At 37.0% G+C, this 26,341-nt stretch overlaps 1 protein-coding gene across 1 annotated transcript in view; it reads right to left on the bottom strand.

The window, feature by feature from the left end:
- The window catches only part of ASXL3 (ASXL transcriptional regulator 3), a 124,656-nt gene that overhangs the window by 21,495 nt on the left and 76,820 nt on the right, over positions 1 to 26,341 (bottom strand). The window contains exons 6-8 of the mRNA XM_066562794.1: positions 22,685 to 22,802; positions 21,643 to 21,762; positions 16,988 to 17,151 (exon numbers count right to left, since the gene is read on the bottom strand). Of these exons, the coding sequence (XP_066418891.1) occupies positions 16,988 to 17,151; positions 21,643 to 21,762; positions 22,685 to 22,802 (402 nt within the window). The remainder of the gene's footprint in view (positions 1 to 16,987; positions 17,152 to 21,642; positions 21,763 to 22,684; positions 22,803 to 26,341) is intronic.

The raw sequence follows: 26,341 nt of genomic DNA, 5'->3' as shown, positions 1-26,341 counted from the left end.
CTAAGCTCTGATGATAGAGACAGCATAATTAACCACCAGCTTTAAATTAGAATTTGGAGAAACATGCCAATAAAGCAGTTCTTAAATACACTGTTAATTTTTATGGTATTTAAAAAATGCTGTCCAACAGAGACAGTGTGTTAATGAGCTGGAACAACAAACATTTCTTGGAAAATTTATGTTTCATTCTGTTGGGCTTTAAATTTCTGGGGTTTTCTGATTAAGCACAATGCTAGAATTATGTTTTCTAATTAATACTTTCATGCAGAATTCACAATGGCTTTTGAAAGTTCCTCTTTTTATTGAAAGCAAACAAAAAACCACCCAACCCCAAAACATATCTGTTAAAACCCAGCATCAATTTGCATTACAAAGCAAATGTCAAACACTCTTATCAGAATGAATTGAGTAACCTTTCTAGAACAACTACTACAATTATTTTCCTCCAAGTTCCACTGAAAATTCTCTTCTGAAAATAAGTCAGGGATTATTTTTTTAGCTCATCCTGAAGATGCACATTGGTGTTTAGTAACTATACAACAATTACTGCATAGGTCTATACTGGTAGGTTATCTGATTTTGGCTAGAATCTTCAAAGATACGGAATTAGTCAATCTATTATTTATATCTCTTTCAAATGACTCAAGATTTTCCTAATGTATTTATAAAATTTCCAATGATCCACTGCACACAGTTCTTGTGTAGTACACTGTGTTTCTTATATGGAAGCTTATGTGTGAATAGCATGCCAATTGACTGGAATCATAGAATAGTTTGAGTTGGAAGGGACCTTTTAAAGGTCATCTAATCCAACTCCTCTGCAATAAGCAGGGACACAGTGAACTATCAGGGACACATTCACCATCGAGTGCCTCAGAGCCTCATCCAAACTGACCCTGAAAGTTTCCAGCATGAGGCACCTACCACCTCCATGGGCAACCCATTCCAGGTTTCTTCATAAAAAACCTTTATATCTAATCTGAACCAACCCTCATCCAGTTTAAAACCATTACCACTCAGTCCCACAGCAACAGTCCCTGCAAAGAAGTTTTCACCCATCTTTTTCACAGGCCCAGCCATCCCAATTCTCTCAGCCTTACAACAAAAATACCAAACAAAACCAAAACCAACCAACCAAAAATACAAATACAAAAGCAATAAAAAAATCAGCAAAGGAAGTGAAGATTCATCTAAATGAAGGGTCCAGTACCACTCATTTTTATATCCTTTCTAAAAATTGCTACTAACTCTATATTTTATCTGGGGGAAAAATCCTATAATTCACATACTTTCCCAAAGGTATGTAAAAGAAATTATCTACAAAAGATGGAAGATATGAGAAAATACATTTTGATGCTTTTGCATTAGAGATTATAAAATATTACAAATGAAAAATTTAGGAGCATTTATATCACACACAGGAAACATAACATTTTATTTATCTGTGCAAAGAGACACCACTGCTGTTTTGTAACATGAATTTGTAACAATTTGATTCTCTAGCGCTGGGCACCAGCATTCCACTGACCTGTGATTATTGTACAGTGCAGATGGAGCATCTGAAGATACAGCAACTTTAGTGACTGACATTCTGAAGGCAGACACTTCAGAGAGCTTTATGCTCAAGTATTGACTTGACCTACATCATCTGAAATGAGGGAATGAGGACAACAGAGACTGTGTGATGAGCCTCAGGAAGGTGTTGGTAGGTATGACACCTGCAAAACCTACCATTTTCACTGTTCATGATGTCCCTCCACCTTCACCCTAAGAATATATCCAGACATGAGATTGAGCAGATCAGAAGTGACAAGGAGGCTGTAGGAGGCTGTAGGAATCGTCATGGAACCTAGGGATGGATCTATTGATATTTTTATCAGCAGTGATAGACATATGCCTATAATGAAGTGGTCGTTCAATAGATGCTAAAGGCAGAATGGTTTTGTCATCTTCAACACATGGTGATGCCCCAAGAACATTTAGAGATATGGCAATAGGTAAGCAGTGACTGAAAACAGCCCTTGTGGAGAAAAGGAACATGCTCTATAGACAGACTTGCTTGTTTCTTCAGAATCTGAATGCTGTATTTATATAAACAGCACAATAGTATGGGCAAATCAAATTCAAATAAATCACTGCCAAAATAAATTTATTTATAAAAGAAGGGGTTAAAGAAGAGGATAATGTGATGGAAGTGGTACATTTATTTCAGTCTTTGATGGTTGAACACTAGTGCAAGAACTGCAAATGGTATGTAGGAGGACTTGGAAGATTTAGCTGACAATTGACATTTTTGACTTAAGTGGCAAAATGATGATATGATAATTCATGACTGATAGTAATATAAAAGATTAGGCATGTTTGTGAAAAAAGAAGAAAAGAAAGAAATTACAAAAGAATTTTTAAAATACGATTTAAGGAGGCATCCTTCCTAAGTACAGAATTAGTTGGAAGAATCCTGAAGAACATGGTGCTAGTGAAAAAGGAGTTAAAAAAAACTATCACAGTTCTTTAAATAAACAATGCTGACCACATGGAGTGCAAAGCCTCCTGCAAAGGAGTAATGGGGATTGTACAATAAGACCACATTGTCTTAGTTAGGATCTCGCTGTTGATCTCACAGCATGCAGAGAATGGAAACGAGGTCAACTTACTAAGGAAGAATACCACAGCAGAACATGGTATAATGGGCCAAAATTAGACACAGTTGGAAAAGGACACATCAAACTCCAGAAGAAATAATTGTGTAAGTACATTAAAAGCAAGAAGAAGATGAAAGAAAAAGTACACTGTGCAACACTTGGGAGAATACTAGAGAAATATAGAGACAAAGCTAATGTTAAAACTTCCTCTTTTTTTGCATTAATCTTCACCACAAATCTACTGGGTTGAGGTGCTTAATACAATTAATTCCGGCAACAAAAGGCAAAAGGGTCAGAACTGACCTTGAACAGACAAGGAGCTCAACAAATATTACTTAAATGCATTCAAATCATCTGGGCTTGATAGTGTAGCCTGTTAAATGTCCAGATATTGATCTATTTCAGAACAGTTAAAAGACGAATTTTGAAGAAATGATGAGTACAAATACAAACTTATACATGCTACTTATACATATGTAGCACATACGTATCACCTCTGTCTAAAGAAGGGAATAGTAATAGCCGAGGACCTACAGACTTAGCCAGCTTCAGAACTCCATGGCCTATGCACAGACAATCCATTATTTTTTGTGATACTATAGGCTGCCCTAAGATACTGATGTGGACACATTCTGAGCAGACAAAACCCAGAATCTATGGGACTTAAAACATTTTGAAGAAGTTAGGTGCTAGCCTCTCAGTTGACCCAAGAAACCTGTGTTTAAATACCTTGCTTCTTCCCTCTGTCTTCATGCTTTGGAAAATATGTGCAATGCACATATAAAGCACAAGATAGAATCACAGGATCACTTAGGTTGGAAAAGACCTGTAACACCATTGAGTCCAACCATTAACCCAGCACTGCCAAGCCCACCACTAACCCATGTAAGGTATCACACCATACACAACTGCCTGAAAATTAACCAGGAGTTGAGCAACAGCCAATGTAGATTTGTCAAGAGAAGGTTACATCAGATCAGTCTATTTTCTGACAGAATAAATGGCCTTGTGATCCAAGAGGAGCAGCACAAGTTGTGTATCTTGATCATAACAATGCAGTGTTGCTTAACATTTTCTCAAGCAATGCCAGGATATATAAACTGCAATTAGGTCACCCAAGAACTACTCAAAACTCTCCTTAGGGAACTATTGTTTATTTATTATCAACTGGGAGTCTGTGTATTCAGAGGCATGATAAAAAGATGGAAGTAATTTGAAAGTACTATCAGTCAGAGAGCATGTACAGAGAGCATCAGAATTCTTTTGATGGTTTTGTGAATTACTTTGGAAACAACAGGGATAAGCAGGGCATTGCAATAGTGGCAAATGCAAAGTTTAACACTCTTGTATAACACAGAACTAGAGAAATGCAAAATGAGGAAATTAGGTGTCTATGCAATGGTTCTTTAAAAGAGTACTTGTATTGATGGACTGTTCACAAACTGAATATAAGTCAACCTTGCAATTGCAAAGAAGATGAGCACAACACTCTAAGTTAGAAACAGGAGTACTGTGCAGAAGCAGAGAAATTAGTTTTGCTTTCCTTGGTGTTACTTACCAGCTGAGCTGGAGCAATACATTAAATTCTGACTGATGCAACTCAGAAACCATACAAAATGCAAAGGAGATAAATGAGGCTAAGAATAGACATAAGGCCCTAGGTCAACAAAGACTGCATTATTATGGGCTGTTTCTCAAGAAAAAGAAACAGGAACACAGCAATCTCCACACTCTGCATGTACATGCCAAAAAGAGCAAAGAGTACCAGTCAGAATTGCAACAAGAGAGATTCAGATCCGACCCCGAGGAAAAAGCTTTCTGTCAGTGAAAACAATGAAGCACTAGTTTTCCTTGGGAGAGGCTGTGAATTATCCACCCCTGAACAGCCAAAAAAAGTTTTAGCCAATATAAAAGAAAAGCAGATGTTGATTTTGCCTTAGTGTAAAGAAGATGAGATAAATTTTCCTTTTTTGCCATGTTTTCTATGTCAAGATGGTGTAACAAATTGCCATCTATTACAACATCATTAAAAAAAAACCTAAAAGTGCTCTTGCAGATATTTAACTTCTGACCAATTGTCAACCTCCAATTTCAAAGAAAGGTGCTCAAGAGTCAGTCCTTGTATTCTAGCTTCCAGGCTTCTAACCTCATCATGCCCTTCCATTGGAGTCACTCTATGCAGTGTAACATAACTGACCACAGCTCATGATTCGTATCTGAAAGAGCCCCTCATTTGGACAGAGTGACCTTTGGAAACACTGTGATCTCATAAGATAATGGCTTAGCCTGCCTGCATGCGATTAAAACCTTAGATTACACTCAGTTTCTGGAACCATCATTCTCAAATGCAAACTCATTTTATCTGTTACCAGTTATGTTTCATGATGGCTGGAAGGACCCTTACTTATTCATCAACAACTTTTTTACTAGCAGTTGATAGCTTGAGCCATGTTAAAAGTCAAGGTAGGTACCTTCTCCCTTGAGGCTGAGTGTGACAACCCTGTGGAAGAGATTTCTCATTAAGCCCAAGAGACAGAAATTCTTATTGGGAAGTACTGAATGGCTGCAGAGATTAGTAGTATTACAAGGCCATATACTTTGTCTATACTGGTATTTTAGCATGAGGTACTACAAAGTAAAACAGAACTTATTACTATGTGTGCTCCTGTTAGTCTCTGGACTGCTCATGTTCTGACTGACACATTCTTCAGAAACTAACAAGATCTGCTTGCACTTATAAAAGCCTAAATTCTTTACAAGAATACAAAACAATCATTATCCTGTTCACTACTTTGGCTAATGACCTGGGAACCAATTATGTCAAGGAGTTATCCACAGCTAGAGCTCTCCTTGTTAAATAATACATGGCAATTATAAAACTTAACTTCTATCCATCTGCAAAATACTTTAAAGTAAACTTGCATATATTTCTAGTATGAAAATAATTGACTAAGTTTCTCCATTTCCTATAGAATACTGCTGACTGTTCAAGTATGCCATTACCTATCTAAAAGTCATTTTTCCACTTATACAACTACTATTCAAAAGAGATTGTGATAAATGGGACCAAACTAAAAGGATGCTCTAACAGTTGGCAAGTCTATAATAGAGAATGAGTGTGAATACACTTGGGTCAAAAGGAAAAGCAGCTGTAGCTGTCACAAAAAATCTGCAAGTTCTGGTAAACAGTGGCTGCATTTCTGATGGTAATGTTTCTGCTACACAACTCAGCGCTAAGCAAAGATGTTGTATTTTTCAGCATTTAGTCATATCTGAGTGGTACCATATGGTAACAAATATCAGATCAAAGCAGAGGTTGAACTAACCTTGATAATTGTAAGGAACAGATCATGTAGATAAAGCCTGTGAAAGACCACATAATAGCCAGTTACTAGGAAAGCTGTCAAATAAAAGTTTTCTATTTCTATTTAGTTTAGCTGGCATAAGACTGAAAAAGGAAATTTTTATGTCATAAATATTTCAGTCTGTTTGATATAACTGTGGCTACTACTCATGTATATGCATCCACCATCTTCTATTTACATCAGTTGAACTGTGGCAGCAATCAATACTAACTTTTAGTATGCAAAAGACTTCATGGGTTAGTTGTCTATTGTATGAAATACAGTAGTTGATTGTATTACATTTGATGCTTTTCACTTTTAATTTTGTTCTGGCAGATTAAAAAGCTCATGTCCAGTAATTTTTCTTTAGACATTTTTATGGCTCATGCAAATTTTACTGCCCTCCTCTGGGTTCTTTCCACAGCTTCTGAACTGAACTGGCCAGGCTTAATATTGAAGATGATGACTTAATAGTATTTATTTAATGAAAAGGGTATTTTGTTTAGTGCAGCCTCCCTGGTGTTGTTGTTGCTTAAAGGTTGACTGAACAGATGTTTCTGCTGAGCTGTCCATAATCATGACCATATTTTCTTTTCAAATTTGATTTAGAAACTAGAAATGGAATAACCCACATAATTTCCAGTACCAAACAGCAAATCCAACAGTAAATCAAAGAATGGTTTAATTGGAAGGGATCTTAAAAGATCATTGAGTTCCAACCCCCTTCCATGGCCTGAGACACCTTTCACTAGGCTAGGTTGCACAAAACCCCATCCACAGGCAGTATGTGCACATGTGATAGATAACCTATCAAGTTAAGGCACAAGCTTTTCATTTATCTGCCAGACCTGAGAGAATGATTCCGAAAGTATTAACATGTTTGTGCTATTGAACTATAATAGCACATTTCAGATGGAAATAAAAATCAGCACATTTAGTATGTCTGAGGATGGAGAACTCACCCATCTAGGCAACCTCTCTAGGCAACTGATGCCCTCAATAAAAAAGTTTTACTTCATGTCCATATGAAAGCTCCCCCCCTTTTGGTTTGTACCTATTGCCTCGGGTAGTGCCATATCCATTTATACACACTGATAAAATTGCCCCTGGCCCTTCTCTTATGTAGGCAAAGTCCTAGAGCTGGACAAGGTACTCTAGGTGTGGCCTTATGAGTGCTGAGTTAGATGGGATGGCCTGTTAAACTCACATCACAACGGTATTCATGCCACTGAATGGAATTCATGACTCTTCTCTGACCCTGACCCCTAAAATCTGAACCAGACTGTAATCCACCCTATAGAAGAGGTCTACACACATGCTGATCCCCTTGAGGGCAACAACCACGCCCCTTTTCTTCTCTGCCTGTCTTTTGTTTCAAGAGAAGCAAAAGCTTGTCAAGAGTTCTGATATACATTAAAAAAAAGGAAAGAGAAATGTGCAGAGAAAGGCACGGTGTAATACTGGAGAGAAGCAAAAAAGGGAGAGAAGTGAATAGCTAAGGAGTCAGTAATTACCAAGTTGAGTACAAAATATTGATGACTTCAGGTCTTGAGGACATAGATGGCAGGAATGTGAAAGAAGTATTCCAGCTGAAGACGCAGAACATTAAAAAAAAATAGACAAGCCTTTCAAAAACCCATAGACACAAAAGGACAGAAGTTGTTTCTTTGCCTGAAGATAAGGAACACTCAGCAGCTCATCTCAAACAGAAAAAAGGACACATTTACATAGTGCCATGGCTGATGAAAAATCTATCCTTTCTTAAACCAGTTGCCATGTATTTACAACCAACAGAGGAGGACTTCCTGAGTAAGAAGTATATAAACAGGAATATAAGGGAAATACTTCTGACAAGATGCAATTACCTTTCTGCTGTTGTGACCACAAAACATCTACTGCAACACTGAGAGATACATGAATGGTAAGAGATACATCCAACACTATATACATACATAAATACAGCAGACAGAAATACATGGTCAGACTCAAATGGTGCTGAAAAGAAAAACAAAGTCAGCCACCACAAATTCAGGTCTGCGGAGGTGACATGGATAGGTACCAACTCATTCCATGGCTCTCTCAGCAACTCTGATGTACCTCAGCTTGGGTGTTCATGTTCACTCTGAATAAGTTCTCTTCCATGGGTCTCACCTCTTCACAGTAAAGGGTAACATGACCCAGATTATGGCTCATTTTCTTTAGTTCTGATTATCAAGTTATCAATTCTTATAAGAAAAACTTTTTGTCATTTCTACCTGATCACTGACATAACATGAACAGTCTGCCTTCAAATACAAAATGAAAAGACAGATTTTTAAGACAGATGGTGAAAGTGATTCTGAGTATTACTTTAGTCATATAAAAATAACCAGATTAAACTGAGAAATAAAACATCAAAGGATGAAAAAGAAAATATCTACTACTATAGGAATAATTGCTTCAGACACGAGGAGAAAAGCAAGAAGCATCTTTGAGAGAAAGAAACAAAGACCTTTTCCATCTTCACTAAAGTGGGAAATATGTGGAGTAAGACTGAAGAATTGCAAACATATGTTTTCAAAATGAAATGTGACTTGTTAATTTAGACCTTGTCTAAATCAAGAAGACAAGTGGGATAGCTATATTCATTCCAATACACTGTAGTGTCAAAAAAGACAATAGAATCCAATCTGTTTGAGCTCAGATGCAAGAAATTAGATGAAGAATTTTAGGCGAGTAATAAATCTGGCAAAATGAAAAGATAAGGCATTTTTAAAATGAAACAAAATCCATGCAAAATAGAAAAAAAACCTAGAACATACAGCAAACAGTACTGTGTAACTACATTCAAATTCTAGAAGTAACAATTAAAACCCCTAATAGAAAGTTCACCTAATTAGTGAACCGAAGCATGTCAGAACACACAGAAAAAAACAAGTATTTATAAAGGTACTAGAAAAGGCACATAAGCCTGGGGGAAAAATAAGCAGAAAAGCATATATGGATTGTGATCAAGGCAAGCATGTATGGAACTTGTTTAAGGAAAGATGACTAGAGACTTTGAGAAACTGAAACATTATTGAATTATCCAAGAATGTTCACATTTTGGGGAGAGTGCAGGAAAAGGGATATAAACCACCAGGGTCTATTCACTTAGCCTTTAATAATAAAATTATAGACATATACCTTTGAGAAGCAGAAGGTGAGGGGAAGTTACATGTAAGCATCTAAAATTAGTCTGTCATTTTTGATGACTGTCAAAAATGAAAATCTTGCATCCAATCTCTTTTCTCTAGGCATTAGAAAACACTGCTTTTCTATGCAAAAAAATGGCTGCATGTCCTTAACACAAGAGAGAACTAAATGAAATCTGAGATTAAATAATTCAAAGGATGGTAATGTTCTGAAATAATAAGGAAAAAACTCTCAACTTTTTTTTATGCTTTTGTACTTAAGCCAAACACATATAGTGGAAAAGGGTGAGGGGAGGGAAAGGCGAGGGGAGAAGCAGAGAGAGGGGGTGGGAGTAAGGGTGAAGAGGAGGAGAGTGCTGCAGAAGCATGGATGGATCACTTCTGCTTGCTTTTCCTTTCACTGCACCTGCATCCAACATCCTGCTTCAAGTCCTCGAATGTCTTCAGATTCAGAATGGAATGTTCTGTTCTCCATCTAATTCCTGTGCAGCCCCACAGTGGCAACACTGGAGGCACTGCAGACCGGCTCATACCGCTCGATCATCAGCACTTTGCAAGGGAGGCGCAGTTGGAACACTGCATGCTGCAGTACTGCAGAGCATCCTCAACAGCTACATGACTTGCAGCAGACCAGTCTCTTGTGCCCATATACATTACCACTTATGTCCACACATTAGTTATACTCTCATAACACAGCTCCTAGCACAGTCTTTTAAAAAGGCACTTATGTGAGGCACTTACTTTCCTGCTGGAAGGGGGGTGCTTTATCAGTTCTCTTTTTAAAGTACTAATAATTCTGTCAAATGTAAATGGAACTTGCACTCCATACAAAGTCCTCTTTTTTTAAGCCCTAACAGCTGTGTACTGTATTTTAGAAAACTTGCTTGAAGGGAACAAGAAGGGAACAAAAGCTTCACTGCATCAGAAATCTGCATCAGAAGAACAACCTTGAGTGAAGGGCCCCTCACACATCAGAAGGACTTATGGGAAAGGATGCTGTAAAGACAGCTGTGGATCTTGTATTTTTTAGCTTTCAAGGGGCACAGCACCATTGCTGTGTCCGACTAGAAGTTCCAACTGAGTTTAGCCTTGCTACAGACAAAAGCAAATGCAATAGTTCTGCTAACACTGCTGCAAAATGTGTTCTTAAAAGGTGAGACATGTTTTAAGTGTGACAAGAGCTTGTAACTAGGCTTTAGAAATCAAAAAAGAACTTCCACAACATGGATGTGGCAGGGCGGAAAACACAGATTCACACTTGTGAAATACAGTGACCAAGCCTGCAGAAATATGAAACATTGACACTTAATCAAAAATGTAAAGCTTCCTATTCACATATGTAGACATACTGATACTAAGGAGGACCTCTGGGGATTACTGCAAACAAGCAAACAAGAATTCCATTACCACATCAATCGGAGCAGCCAGATTGCAATGCAATTGCAGTGAGGCTTTCTGGACTGCCTAGGGAAGCTGAAAGAGTAGCTCTCTTGTAGCTAAAGACAACTGGGATTTTGATGTAAAATCCTTCAGCTTTCAACTCACATAAAGTAAAAACTGATGTTTGTTGTTAATACATGACTGTGAAATACACACATACACAATCCATACAGATGTGTTAGGTAAAATAAGTATTAACTTGGTGCATAAGGACAGAGGGTCAGCTGGGTGTAGTAATCTGTATGAAAACCCTTGGCTAGCTCAGCTCAGGAACCAGACCCAGATTTTTATGGAAAAGGCAGCTTAAATCTTTGGAATTTATTAATCTATCTAGTCTGTAAGATACCTGCATTAAAACTACCCTAATAAAGCTGTAGAAATAAGGCACATTACAACAACACCATGCTGTCCACATCATCCAGTAAAACTGAAGAAAAAATGTCAGCTAAAGGGAGAAATGTGTCATAAAATGACCTTCAATTACTGCACACACAGGGGTGCCAATTTAACAGCTTTTTAAATCTGCTTAGGTGCAGATGACATATGTTACATTTAACCTTCAATTGCAAATGTTCTCTGAACTAAATGCTTTTGTCATAACACTAAAAGTATTTCAGTGTAAAACTCAAACATTTACAGGAACATAACAATAAATATTGGAAAGCTACTGATTGATAGAGAATGGAAAAGTAAAAAGCTAAAAGATTGTAAGATAATCAAAAAAGGCAGCAAAGTAAGATAAGGTAACCATTTAACTACCCCTACACAATAATTCCATGGAGAGAAACCTAAAATAAAGCCGGAAGCAAATAATACACGCAGCACTAATTTCTGCAGTTGGTCTTTTTATAAATGAAATTCTGCAAAATACCAATGGCACATATAATCCTCAAGCACTGATGAAGTTAATAAAACAAGCAGGGAGATGGTTACATTGCTACAAAAAGCAAATTGTGAAAATCAAGCTTCACTCACTCTCTTCTAATAAAATACTAATATACAGTAAGGTATCTATTAAACACTAAGCGTTCAGAATATCAGATACCAGACTTCTCTTCTTGCCTTTTACAGTGAAATAATATTTTGTATTATTCATTACCCACTCTCCACCACAGAATTCCAACTGATGTGCTTGGGAGTAGGAGTAATTTGTGCACATCAAAACCAATGGTTACCTTTTGCTATCATTGCTCAAATTGTAGGAACAGATATTAAGCTGATTCATACTGCGTGAAAACAAAGGTTTGAATTGGAATTCTGTAGATAACCTTCGCCAAAATTACTTATTATTTTCAAAGGAACAGAGTAAATCACTAGCTGACATCACTCTGTGCCTTTTCTCAATGCAAGGGGAGAAGAATCTTTACAAGGTGACAGATTCAAACTGCAGCAACCTAAAATGAACAGGCCAAGACAGAAACACAGAACCTGCACTGACCTTCAAATAAAAGGATGCTGTGATGTGATTACATATCAATACTAGCACTCACCCAAGAGACAATAATTATTTTGGGATTCACTGATTTAGAAATTAAAGAAAGAGAATAAGGTGGGTTTTGACCCATTTTAGAATCCTTTGATTTGTACATCATGTTTTCCTTTTCAGTAGACTGACCTGCAACAAACCTGAAATATTCACATGACCTTCTGCAATATTACACACCTTAAGTTATTCCTTAAGAATCTCGAAGTTTTAAATTTAAGTAACTAACTTGACTATCTATAAACTGTAGATAAAAGATAGATAGTTGCTAAATTTCTTTCATTAAACAAGTAAAGCTGAGACAAGATATAACTATTACTGTGATTTCCTCTACTGTTTTAAATGCTCTTCCAGAACAGATTTGATCTGATAAAATATCTAACACACATGTCTGAGGAGGCTTTGAAGTATTTTTGTGGGAAGAAATTCATATCCTATGTGAAAGGGCAGGGCAGGTGCAAATCACAAGAGACTCAAAAGAGCCCGGTATTACCAGAAGAGAAAATGCAAGACAGGGTCAAATTCTCAAAGATCAGAAAGGTGTTAAGCAGTCACAGAGTCTGGAAAGACACACTTTTTTTTCAGAGCACTCAGGAGAGAACATTTTGTTCAGCTCTCGTAAGGATTAGTAAAATCACTTCAGCTTTCTGCTACTCTTCAGATAATGTTACAATTCTTTTTGGAACCTAAGTAGGTGGGTGTGTTTCCCTTCCTCTTGCCCATTCCCCTGTGTTAGGAGCAGGAATTTGACTTCCCAGGAGTACCAACAAGGAAAGCAGGTGTAGACACAACATTGCCAACTGCCATTCATGTACAACCTCTTGTACAGACCTGTTACCCATGCTTGCACAATATACATTGTTGAATTAATATTTAAAGACTCACTGATGCCATACAGCAATCTAGATATACAGAGAAACTTCCTGCTTTGAAGGTATTTGCTGAGAGGTAGTGAAGAAGGCCTCTGTTACATGTCATAATCAGCTTGATGTACCAATGTCAGAAGTAGGTATGTGATGAAAAATCCATTGTTCTTTAGCTGTAGAATGTTCTAATTAGAGCTGTAAAGCAAAATACTTGGCTGGAATTTGTGATAACTGAAATCTCTTGTGCAGAGACTTTTCCTTCCATATAGTTTCTACACCTGCATGTTTTCTGTATTTCCAGCTCAGTCATACAGGTCTCCCAGGGAATCACCCAACAGGCTTCTGTATCAGCTGAGCTTCAAGGATTGTGAATCTTTGAATCCATACAGATTAATGAGGAGCTGAAAATCTGGATGTTCAAATTTCAGTCATGAGGTTTCTGGTATCCAGTGATGCAAGATTTTGGAGCAGTCTGCTAAACAGACAAGTCTGGGACATGGCTGCTTCTCAGGTATGACCTGTGGTGACCAGGACACAAGGGAATGGCCTGAAGTCACGTCAGGGGAGGTTTAGGTTGGATATTAGGAAAAGGCTCTTTACCCAGAGGGTGTTGGGGTACTGGAACAGGCTCCCCATGGAAGTGGTCACAGCAACAAGCCTGACAGAGCTCAAGAAGCATTTGGAAAATACACTTGGTGTGATTCTTGGGACTGTCCTGTGCAGGGTGAGAAGCTTGACTGGATGATCCTCATGGGTCCCTTCCAACTCAGGACATTCTTTGTTTCTATGATTTGAACAATGTCTACATACTTATTCCCTCTGACCCCAAATCAAAACAAATAAAATCCTTGATAAAATCCATCTACCATAACTGCCAACTTGCTCCACTTCTTTTACAGGCATTTTTAATACAGCCTGTATTAAAGGCTGTATATAGCCTCATTGCTACTGAAATAGGATTTAAACTAATATGCAAGCTGAAATAAATTTAAATTGTAATTATAACTCATGATACAATTTATCTTTTCCCAAGGGGAAAAAAAGCAATGACCCTCTTCTTCCACTTCGTCAAAAATCTAGCTGGAGTAGGGACAGCATGAACATCAGAAGAATTGGTCTTGACTTCTTCCATTCTGGGACATCTTTCCTAAGGCTTTCTGTTCCATGGGCTCCAATAGCTGCCTGATATCAATCACAACACTTGAAAATGAAAAAAGATCAGAAAACACATCCCAACAAGCTCCTAACTTGTCCCTGAACTTTTCTTGAACACATTAGACTAACCAAGGTTGAGACAGAAGTCATTTATTTATAATAAACACTTGCACACAAAAACCCAGAAAACCTCAACTCCCTTAACTAATGGTTTCTAAAAATGCTTATTCAAAGTGACACATGCATGACAAGTTTTGGCTGAGTACGATTTAAGGAGGAGGAGTTATACCACCCAGAAAAATGGTGTTTATGACAGAAATGACAAAGAATCATTCATCATGGGGTTTTTCTATGTGAAGCAGTAATAAAGCCTAAATGAAACTGCACTTCATTAGTAATTTATTTCACAGATCACTATATATACACAAATAGCATAACTCTATTACATTTTTATAGTGCCATTTATTACAGTACTTCACATACTCTATCCACATGGCAAGACAGAAATGCAGCCTTCTCTGGGGAAGACAACAGCAGCCAACTGCAGAGCAGCACACACACACACACAGGGAGGAAACAATTCTGAGCCAGAAGAGCAAAATAAAAATTTTCAGATGAATCAAGGAAAGACCAATATAAAACAATAAAACTGAACCCCAAGAGATGTGTAGCTAACTCAAAGAATAGTATAGCTTGCCTGATGTCCCATTTGATTTAGAAAGTAGAAATAAAAGAGGAAAACTGAATACTCTTGCTTTGTTCAGTCAGAGTGACCAACAGCAGAGACTCCCACCAGAACTCCCTGGTTAAAATTCTGTATCCTTTTATTTGATCCTTGAGCACTACACTGGCATATTCCACTTGCCACAGGAAGGAAAAGAACATCAGTTCAATTGCTTTCATCAGTCTGTATCTGGGATGCCACACTTCAGGCATAGCTGAGGACACATTCTCAGACATCAAGAAAAGAGATGCATTCCTTTCTCTGCCAAGACTTCTGCAAAGTGAGGGTTCAGGGCTATTCCACTCTCCACCTGAACATAATTTTCCAACTTTCACACTTAGAGGCCAGATATTTCCATTAAACTTCCAGAGATGACAGGTGACTCCTGCCTTCCAAATGCAGGTGAAAACCTGGGATGTTACACAAACCCACAGAAGGCTGTGAGAAGATGACAGACAGAAGGACACCTGCAAATGTCTCATCACAACATTTGCTTGTGAACTAACAGCATCCAATTATGCAGTGTTGGGCCTCTGAAATAATATTATATGCATTATGTGAATGGTTTTTGAAATAAAAGTGAAAAAATGCACTGCTTTTAACTAGTGAGGCATGTTTAAATTCAAAAAATATTCTCTTGATTTTCTTGCCAAAAAATTCTGCTGTAAGAACACTGATAAGAAGGTAAGTGGCTTGTCAGTTGTAGATATTCCATTTTAAAAATAAATTTTAAAGCAAAAAACTTCTAAATAAAGACCCCATACTTGAAATGTAATTTATGAACATTGGGTCTTTGATGGTTGGAGAGAAAACATGATTTTACCTGGTACATTCTTTTAATCTTTTCTGATGAATTAACTAGAAAGAGAACAAAAAAATCAAAACTATCAGAAAAATATTGGCTGGGCACTAAGTTAAAATCTGTTTGAAATCAGGGAAAAAAAAACTTTTCTTAAGACTTGTCAATACTGACTTTGACTGCATTGTGGGAGCTTGAGAATAAGTACATTTATATTGTTTCTTCTATGGATCTTGTTCTGATGTTTTTTCTCAAGCATTCTGTTATTAAATACAGAATTGTGGTCCACAACATACAGTATCTAATTTGATAAGAAGCTGAGTAAATGTACATTAATACAGTTTTTTTCCTTTTTTTGTGTCACATTGCACTTCTTCTCCCTGCTTTAGTGGTAGACTACTAATAGTTTAAAACCTGCAATACTGAAATGAAATACTGATTTAAAATGCAGGTTTTAATTACTCATTTAAGTGATCTGTATTCTCTAGTACATTATAAGAGGGATACTGACCATCTGCAAAAAATATAATGCCCTATTTGTGTAAGTTAATGAGTCTGAATTAAGTGCATGAGTATTCCCCATTGAAACTGGTAAGACTGTTTGAATCCCTAAGTGAGGCAAGTGAGTAAATGGAAACTCTTATCTATTTTAACTACTAGACATGATAGAAAGACTTTTTTTTTTCCTCTCTCTAAGAAACCCTGCAATCTGACCAACAAATGCAGGAAGGACCAGACACTGTAGGAAAGATCACAAAACTGAAATTTTATTTCCAGCCTGTTCCTCTCCAAATCATTCTCTCAATAGATCTGAGCACAGAGCCATAAGCTCTGGAGAAGATATTCCTTATAAAAGGTGTGAATATGTGGATTCAGTGCAGTGGAGCTGAGAGAGCTTATGTAGGCTTGTGCAGAAGATGAAGAGCAGGAGAACAAATATTGACTAATTGACCTAATGTTGACCTGGACATTGATGGCAGAGCACCAAGAAAGATCACAGGTGAAAAGAGACTCAAAATAAAGAAAGTCTTGAGAATGAGAAGTTTATCTTCAACACCATAGGTAGAAAAGCTAATTAAATAATTCGGCAGGTTTGAAAGATTTGCTGCTCAGTTTCCATTCAGACAAATCAGGGACCTGCAGAATTTTCAGGAAGCAAAGAAGCTTTGCTTCCTGAAAAGGAGGAGCTGGTTTTCACAGACAAACTTTATGGTCCTTCTACATCTAACACTTTTACCTAAGGAAGTATGGAGATTTTCTAATTCTTTCCTGGAACGATTCCTAGTCAGTCAAATCAGCCTATGCAAACACACTGTAAAAAAGTCTCATTAAAAATAGAAATATTTTATGATGTTACTTACCTGCCTGTCTACTTCTGGAAGCAAAAGCAGGAGGTATTGTTGAAAATGCTGAGGTAAAGAAGCAAAGGTGTGTTTATTTATTAAAGCCCTCAGGTTAGTGTTCACTAGAATAGATCCCGGTGTTTCTATGTCAATATCCTCAGCTTTGGTCCATTTCAAATGTCCTGGAGTAAATAAACAGAAATAACTTTAAACATAAATAAAGGAAGAGAGTAGGAACAAATCTTCTTTTAAAGTTTTTAGCTTTTACTCTATAATACAATAAGCTCTAGAGAAATGGTACTCTGAGAAGGGTAACACAGCCTTTTCTAGGTGTCTTAACAGCTTTTATATTTGTATAATTATAAAAGATATTTTATATTTGTCTCTTGAAGATAAAGTATTTTTATTTTATAATAAAGAGACAAAATGCATTTGTCTCTTGACCTCTTATGTTCCAGTAAACCTCACAGATGACATATTCTTACTTCCAGCTCGAGACCAACTCAACAGCCACAGAAAATAATCCTGTCATGTCATCAACAATAATTATACAAGCACCTATTTTCAAGGAAAAGGCTGCTTGATGAGGCTGATGTGAATCAATAATTATGGACAGCTTCTCTTTTGCCATCAGCAGTGCCCTATGGCCTACAGAACTTGTCCCATTGCACCTGCTAAAACCTGTGTGAATAGAGAGTGATCAAAGAGATGAGAATATTTAATATGTTAATGCTTGAAAACATTAAAAACAAAAAACAGAAGAATTTTTCAGAATTTTCCTAAGAACTAAGATCTAAAATGATCAAAACACAGAAGGCAGCAGCAGGAATTGTGAGATTAGTAAACAAGGTATGAGAGGAACGATAGAAACACAGGAGTAAGATAAAGGCTCAGCAGAAGGAAAGGGAAGTAAACACATGGCTCATGCACAGCACTACAGAATAATATCTTCTTACTTTACACAGTGGACAGAAAGGCTATCATAAACTCTTGCACAGCAAGAAATATATCTGTTAAGATACTGAGAAAAGAAAGCTTTCAACCACCAAGAACAAGGAGATGCTGAATTAAATCCATAGGGAGATATTACAGTCTCCATCAAAATATTTTCAGAATATGTTAGACAAATACCTGTCAATAATGACAGATGCATATCTGACTTTGACATATGATGAACAAATTAGATGACCACTGGAGATCCTGTCTGGTCTGATTTTGTTAGTATTTCTAGGATAATATTTAGAAAATACTTTTTAAAGTTTCCTAAAGAGCTATCTGCTTCAAGGTATATATTCTGCTACAATCATTTCTTTCCTCTAAGTCTTAACATATCAAAGTCCAGATGGCTGGAAAAACTCAAAAGCTTCTAACCCCTCCCAGGAAACTTCTTCAGGTTTCAGTTTGTTGTACTTTCAAATATTTCAAAAATGGTGTAAGAGGGGTCTGAACTATATAAAACACGAACTCCATCAGAAACCCTAAAAAAGTGATTAAAAGATTATTCCACTGCTATGATGAATGATAGCTTTGGCATTTACATAGGATCTTCTCAACAACAATTAAAATGACACGTTAAGAAGATTAAATATATTTTAAAAATGAAAAAAATTTGGGCATACTGACTATTAGGAATGTCTCAAATGCTACAAGCTACTTAACAGTAACCACAATAGAAGGAATGCAACCATGCTTTGGATTTCTTAGAGGACCTATTGTGGTCTCTTCCCTGAAAGTCTGTAACTACAAAATATAAATATGCAAGAAAATAAAGATTTGTAAATTCTAAAAGCTCTACTTCAGTCACAGCCTCCTGTAAACATCCTTGTAATTTTATTTTATTTTTCAGCAGCTGATAGTAACTGAATGAGACAAGAAATACTTTGCACTCAGCACAGGATAACCTTTTCCAAAACATATTTCTAACATACTCAATTTCAGTACAGCTAAGACTCCATTACTAACAAATGAATGCCCTGTTATACAGGACAATTGCATGGAAGAAATTTCCATTTTCATGAATGCATCACAATAAACTATCCTCACCATCTGTTCCACCCACTAAATATAAATGTAAAAAGAACACAGTCCCTGAGCATAACACAAGTTGTATGATGTACTGAATTTTAATGCATGTATGTATATTCTCTTTTTTAATCAATACAAAATATATATCCCCATCTTGTAAGTGACTTCAAATTAGAGTAACATTTTCCCCAGCTAGAGCTTCATATCCTATGGGAAGGCATACACACAGAGATAATCCAAACTGAAATAAGATACATGACTGCAAAATCAGTAACATCCTTCAGTGGAAGATACTCTCATAGCATTAAAAGCCCAAGACAAAGAGTCAAATCTACTTTTCTGACTTATTTGGCCTTCAAATCTACAATTTCTGATTTATTTGGCCTTTTATCACATGCAGAATACTATGGGTGCTTTATCAGCTTCTGGAAGAAATGTGTGTATTGCTTCTGTGTATGCAGCAACTGTGGATGCCCACCACAGTTCTACTTAAAAAAAAAAAAAACCTCAAAATCTGTTCAGAAAAACAACAAATTCTCTCTCCTGCACCCTTCCTATGGCTAATTTAGGTTCTGTATAGCAGGTCCCAAGTGTGTAGTAAGATTTAGTGAAGTATTTGGGAGCAGCATGGAAGAATGACACTACTGCATCACTAATCATAGCTCTGAGAAGAGTTTATGACAAAACATGTGCCAGTGTTTTTTATGTTGTTTTCCACAGAGAAAGACATTTTGAACCCTTATACAGTTCAAGGGTATCACTGTCCAAATCAGAAATAGAAGCTGTAAGACAAGAGGGAAACTCAGGCTAGCAGCCTTGGAAAATAAGAGTTTACTCCTCAACACAGAGAATTAACCATAAGGAGATGGCAGCACCATAGGTCTACATCAAGATATGAAAATGAAAACAGAAAAAGGACAGAAATCACACAGTTGGCAGAATCTGGAAAAAAAAGTAATCTTATTAAATCAGAGCTCAGAAAGTCTACCAAACACAACGTGTCGTGAATGTTGGGCAGATCAGCAGAGTTTCAGACAATCAAACAATATCTGGACCTGAATTGTGCACTACACAGGACCCTGGACCTGTTCTCAAAGCTGCTCTACAACTGCATTTCTAGCATCCCAAGAAATGCTGTGTCATGAGAGAAACATTTCAACAGGTACAAGAACAGAAACCCTTAAACCTTATACAAAGTTCCCCGCACTTCATGTGTGGTGTCCCAAAAGGCCAGTAGATTTATTTTCCAAAATCCACCAAAAAACCCCTAATGAATTCATTTGATATCATGAGCCAACGGTTGATGTCATAACTGAAGATAGGGAGGAATATATACTTGAAATTATGCATCTCAGTTAAAATGTAGAGAAAAATGACAGGAAATCATCTAACATTGAATATAACTTTACATAGCAAAAGCTGTAACACTGAGGGAGTATTGTCTATTTTGAATAATGATGTTGGATCAACACAGAGAACTAGCTATCCACATGGGACTGATTGATAATCTGCAGAAAAATCATGTATGAAACCAAGGTACACTTGCATGGGAGGCTGTGATACAATAAGGCTTATAGGTTACACTGCCAGGAACTGGCAATAGCACATTGAACAACTCTCCTATGGCATTTAGGAAGTAAAGTGCCTTGGAGCTATTTTACAGGATCATTTATATATAAAAATGGGACTAGGCTGGATGATTAATAAAGAACAATCTTATCCCCACAAAGACAGGCATAAAATAACATCTAGGATTTAGCACTACAAAAAGCTTGTTTGTTATCTTTTCCAACATGGCCACATTGCAAAATACTTCTCTAAATGATTCAGCATTCTAATGAATGCAAGAAGTACTTTGTAAAGATAAAGAAACAGTTATGTCATTCTTTGACTTCACTTAAGCAGAGACAAGAGTCTTAGTGAACACTACATTTTGTGCTCCCTAGGGAACTTTTCCAATTAAATTTCATGCAGAGCAGGAAAATCTGCCTATGACATGGAGATTTGGAATTTACTCTTAGCATCTCTTCAGAGAAAATTCTTTGTTAATTACAGAACGTGATCCATGAACCTCACTAAAAAACCCACAGAAAATAAAATCAGAAACTATATCTACCCCCTCAAGAGATGTAGCTTCAAAATAGTTACAGATCCAGCTGAAGAACTAAATCAACCAAAGAAGAGCCAACCAAAACCTTTATGCCAAATCTCTATATGACGTGCAATAATGAAAATGAAGAATAGAGAATGTTAACTTCTAATTGGGCAAGCACGTAAGCAAATATGCTACTATCTCTGGGAATAAATGCACATTAGGCAAGCAAATTCACTATGAAGAAAGAATATCTGCTACACACTGCCCCCAACCCCCAAAAAATCACTAAATAACAATCAGAATCTACTTGCTAAATCACCTCTCTGCCTGCAATTGCTTAGGTCTGTCAAACTTTAAAAAGCAACCACTGAGGATGAAAAAAAAACTGACCATGGATTTTCCAGGCAGACAGAAAGATGTCTTCTTGAGAAAGGATCAGCTGCTGAGTTTGAAAAAGGGACAGGTAAACAGAAAAATAAAACTTTCCAAGAGAACACAGAGTTTAGAAAAATATCAGTATTACAAGTAAGATATTTATTTTACTCCTACTCACCTAAACCAGATTTTTTTAATCTCTTTAAATGCTGGCTTGTTTGCTTTCCAGTTGGAGACTTTTGCCCATGTTTCATCTCTTTATCAGAACCATCTGCTTCGCCATTTTTAGATTCCGATCCTTTGGAAAAAGTAAAATCCCTCAAATATGATGCTTTTGCACTTTTACTAACAATCCCCTCAGCACCCCCTACACCATAAACAAAACAAAAATAGATTTTAAAAAAATTGACATTTTCTTGCTGAAAAGCAATATACTTTTCTGGTCACAATACAATTCCTCCTCATCAGAGGAATTGGAAGTAAAAGCTCAATAAATCAATTAAGTGCTGAAAACTAAAGTTTACTGAACACTGCAGTCAATAAAAATGTTCAGTGATCTAATAAAAATAACATAGTTCTATAATGCCCAGGAGATATTTTTAAAAATATTTTAACCTTAAGTTAAAAGTTATAGGGCAGTAAAGCAACCTAAGGCTGAAAAAAAGATAATTTCTTTTTGAAGAAACATTTAAAGAAAAGATATGTTTGGAAATACAATTGTCAATTTGTGTTAAACATAGACACAGAAATCTCTTAAAATGAAGTAACTTAATCACCAGAGCTAAAGGTCAAGGTTATGCTGCAGTGATAAGCACGGTATAAGAAGAAAAGCTAACAAAAGGATTTGAGTATTGCAATGCAGAACTGAGACACAAATTCACATTCACGGAGAAGCTTTTCCCCCCCTCCTCTTTTTATGGCATTGAATACCAGCATGTGGTCCTCCATTAGAGCTCCAGAGCCAAACAAAATGTTACTTTGCATTCCTTTAAAGCTGCTGCTATTACCAATTGTCATTTTACTGTGTGCCTTCAGCTCTTTATTAAAGAAAAATCTCCATCCTTGAGACACGAGTCTTGATAAAGAAATAAAGATGTTAAACAAAGCCACCCAGTGGAAATAGTATTTCAGCAATTCCAAAATCTGTATGCTACACATCTGATTCAGAGGAAGGCTCTGTGACCAGAGCTGATCTTGCAAACGGTCCTTTAGCTATTTACCTGAAGGTGAATCCGACTGCTCATCGGACACCTTTAATGGTGTCAAAACAACACGAGGAACAGTCTTGTTTACCATCATTGAGACTCCATTTCTTCTTTTCTGCTGTTGTCTCAAAGCCTACAAAAACGATAACAAAACATATAACTGTAGCAAAAAATAATGCTTATAAGTGAATTACACATGACATTTCTCTACCATTAAACTGAATCCCTTACAATAAGCATAATTTACACAGCTACTGACTTGCCAGACTTCACACTCGTCCTCTTTATGTCATTTTCTTTTAAAATACAAAATCAGGCTTTTTCTCCTTTTTTTTTAATAGAGAAAGAAGATGCACCTTAGATCATTTTCCAATCCATTTTGACAACAAAGAAGAACCTAACTGTTTGCTCTACCTTAACAGCACAACATGATAACCCATGAAATGTGAAACTAAGACTTCCAAAAAAAAAAGTAAACCCAAAATGTTTCAAAACCAGAATAAAAATATATATGCCTCCACATCTCTCGCAGGTGCATCCTCTCCAGTATACTGCTCAGTCAATCAAGTTAACACAGAGTGTCATCAGTATGTACAGCATGTAAGGACTACAGTATTGATGCACTCACTCAGCCGTGAGTAGTGCTGCACAAAATCACTGAACATGGCAGGAATCATTTATTTTCGTGAAGGGAATCAGTCCTAATCTTGGAAACCTTGCAGCATTTGGCTTCTGTCTGTTTGACTTTGGGCATTAACCTTCAGAACACGAACATGATGGTGTTCTGGCAAATCTGGGGGAAAATGATACAGGAATAAATCTCTACAAATGGTAGTGCTTTGTGTTTCATAAATGTATCAAATACAGGGCTGATAATGTAATAGAAAATATCTACAGATTAGGTATAGCAAATACCCATCAGACTGCTTTATATGGAAAATTATATATCATTCAAAAGGTCTTAAAACATAAAAATATGAATACCTGCCAATTAATACATCTGCAAGCATTAAAATTCTGGAATTAATCAGAATGGGCTGGGCTTAATACAGACTTCTTCTAGCCTCCTGTCTATTTTTCTCCATTCTTACTGTGCACTCTATTTTTACAATTGTGATTTGTGTTATGAACTTGAGGGATTTATTAAAGTAATACCATATCAACAAGGTACATATTTGATATGAATTATCCCTATAGGTTTATGAGCATGAATGACTTATGCCCGGTAAGGTTTAAGTCTGTAACTTTAATGGATTGTAATACCTTTCCAAATTGTTCACATAGCTAAATAAGAGGAAAAAAAACCCTCTGAGAAGAAAGAAATCGATATTGGTCTATTCCTCTAAATAACACTCTACACAACATAAAATACACCAGGCCACATAGAAGCTATTTCATGGATTAGCCCATTTTATTGTACATCTGAAAGAACACGTAAGCACTGTGCAATAAAAATCAAATTAGAACACTTGAAATCAAACAAAGAGAGGAAGCTGGTCAGATCTACACTGAACCAAAGAAGCAGCAGAAAGCCATAAAGAACAGCTATTACTTCAAACATTTTTGAGACAGAAATTTCATATTGGTATCAAGCAAGCACAGCCAGACTTGTGGACAGAAAATTCTAAAGTGTTAACATTTCTCCAAAATTCCTCAAAATGACCCTGCAAACCTAAGTGGCAAATCAGGTGATCCTTAATTAACAGTAATACCACGGAGACAGTGGGAAACAGTTCATTAAAAATTAACTGAAAAGACTGGCAATGTCTGCACCACCAATACACCAATATAACACAACTTCATATCATGGTGCCCCACAGCCTGATTTGCCTCATGTCATCCTCATTTTCTCCACCAAGGCAAATGGTTAGAGCCCAAACAATGCTCCATGTTGCCTCCTGCCTCCTCCTGACTTTCCAAGACAATTTCCACCCTCACCAAGGTTTCACAGTCTTGTGGCCAGCATCCATATGGAAACACCATTTTAATGATTTATACAGTTACTGTGACAAAGGCAGATTCTTTGTCAAGCCTCACAGTTGATTTTCAATGCTTAGACTGAACTCCCATGAAACAGAGAAAGGAACCAGCAGTGTATCCACCACCAGTGACAGGCACAGAGTGTTCGTACACCTCAGCTGACACGTGCTGCTGGATTGAGGGCAGCGGTACCCAATATTTGTCAGGAGCACCACTTACCTTCTTTTCTGTTACTGGCAGGGCCCCCTGTGGTCCTTAAGCACATATTTATGCAACTGATCTGGCATTTACAAGAAGCACAGGCCAACTCATGCCCATGGAGCACTAATGCAAGATTCTCCCTGGACAATCAGATGAGGAAATACAGCTGGGAGCAGACAAAGGTACCAGAACTATTTACTTCGAGGCATAGCACACTTCTCTAGCTACAGCCTAAGCACCTCTATATATGAGGGTCAAGCAAAAACCTAAAAGACACCATTTCCCTTTGACAAACATTTGTTTTTCAGGGTTTCTTCTTCCCTAACATGCATTGATTCACTGCCAGTCCCTTCCCCAGCTCCTCCAGTTTCACAGCGCAAGGAACTGATCACCAAAAAGGGCCCAAGTGAAGTCTGAAAATCAAGCTGACAGAAAAGCCACACACACCTAAAGGACAGTTTGTAGAACAAAAACAAAAAAAAAAGAAAAAAACCCCAAAAACCAACAAAAACAAACAAACAAACAAACAAAAAAAAACACCAAAAAAAAACCCCAACCCCAAAATCCCCCCCAAAACCCAACTCCCCACAATATGGATGTTAAATCCAAGTAAAACTTTTAACACAAAATTAACGAATTACCAGTGAATAACCCTGTGTACAGAGAATAGGCACATAACCTTCCCCATGCCTCTCTGTCTTTTCATTTGTCAAATGAAAGATACAAGACAGGGGAAGAGGGTTCAAAGATAACAAGTAAACAATCTAACATATGATTCGCAGGGTAAAGAGATGGCTGAGATTCTGCACAGACATTCTTGTTGTGATATGCCCAGCTAATCGCAAAAATTTTGTGCTAATTTCTCCCCTGAATTCGAAGCTGCAGGATCTGAAATTTTTGGGCAGACAAGTCTTTGCAAGACAACCCAGCAGCAGGAGGAACCGCTGACTGACACCCAGCTTCAAGGGAAGCCAAACACCAGAAGGAGTTAAGTGTAAAAGAAGGACAATCTCTGTAGTCTCCACTGAGGACAAATATAAAACTTCTCTATACCTAGCCTGAGGACCATTCATTTTAGAATACAAGACTACTGTAGGATAAGACAAGAAGCTTGTAACCCAAGATTAATTCTACTTAGCTGGGAAGTCAATGAGATTACTCCAAGTGAAACATGCACCAAATGCCTGCTATACTGAGCTTTTAGTGCGCCAAGCTAATTTAGTGCTTTCCTAGTCACCACGGCCAAATAAATCAAATTTATAACTAGCACTGAAGAAAATGAGAAATGTTGTAACTTATTCCACAGAAAAATGGTTTCAGATATCACTGTAGATACGGAAACAGTAACTAACACATACTACATTGTCATCTTTCACAGACACAGCCTTTTCCATCTCATGCATATTTAGAGATATATAACCTCCTAGCTGGACTTCCTACAGAACTGCAAGAAACAGATGATGATTTTACCAAATGGTAAGGTGTCATTTT

Source organism: Molothrus aeneus, chromosome 1 (assembly GCF_037042795.1).
Source record: "Molothrus aeneus isolate 106 chromosome 1, BPBGC_Maene_1.0, whole genome shotgun sequence".
Taxonomy (NCBI): Eukaryota; Metazoa; Chordata; class Aves; order Passeriformes; family Icteridae; genus Molothrus; species Molothrus aeneus.
Note: the sequence above shows the minus strand (reverse complement) of the source record. Positions and strands in the feature narration are given on the sequence as shown.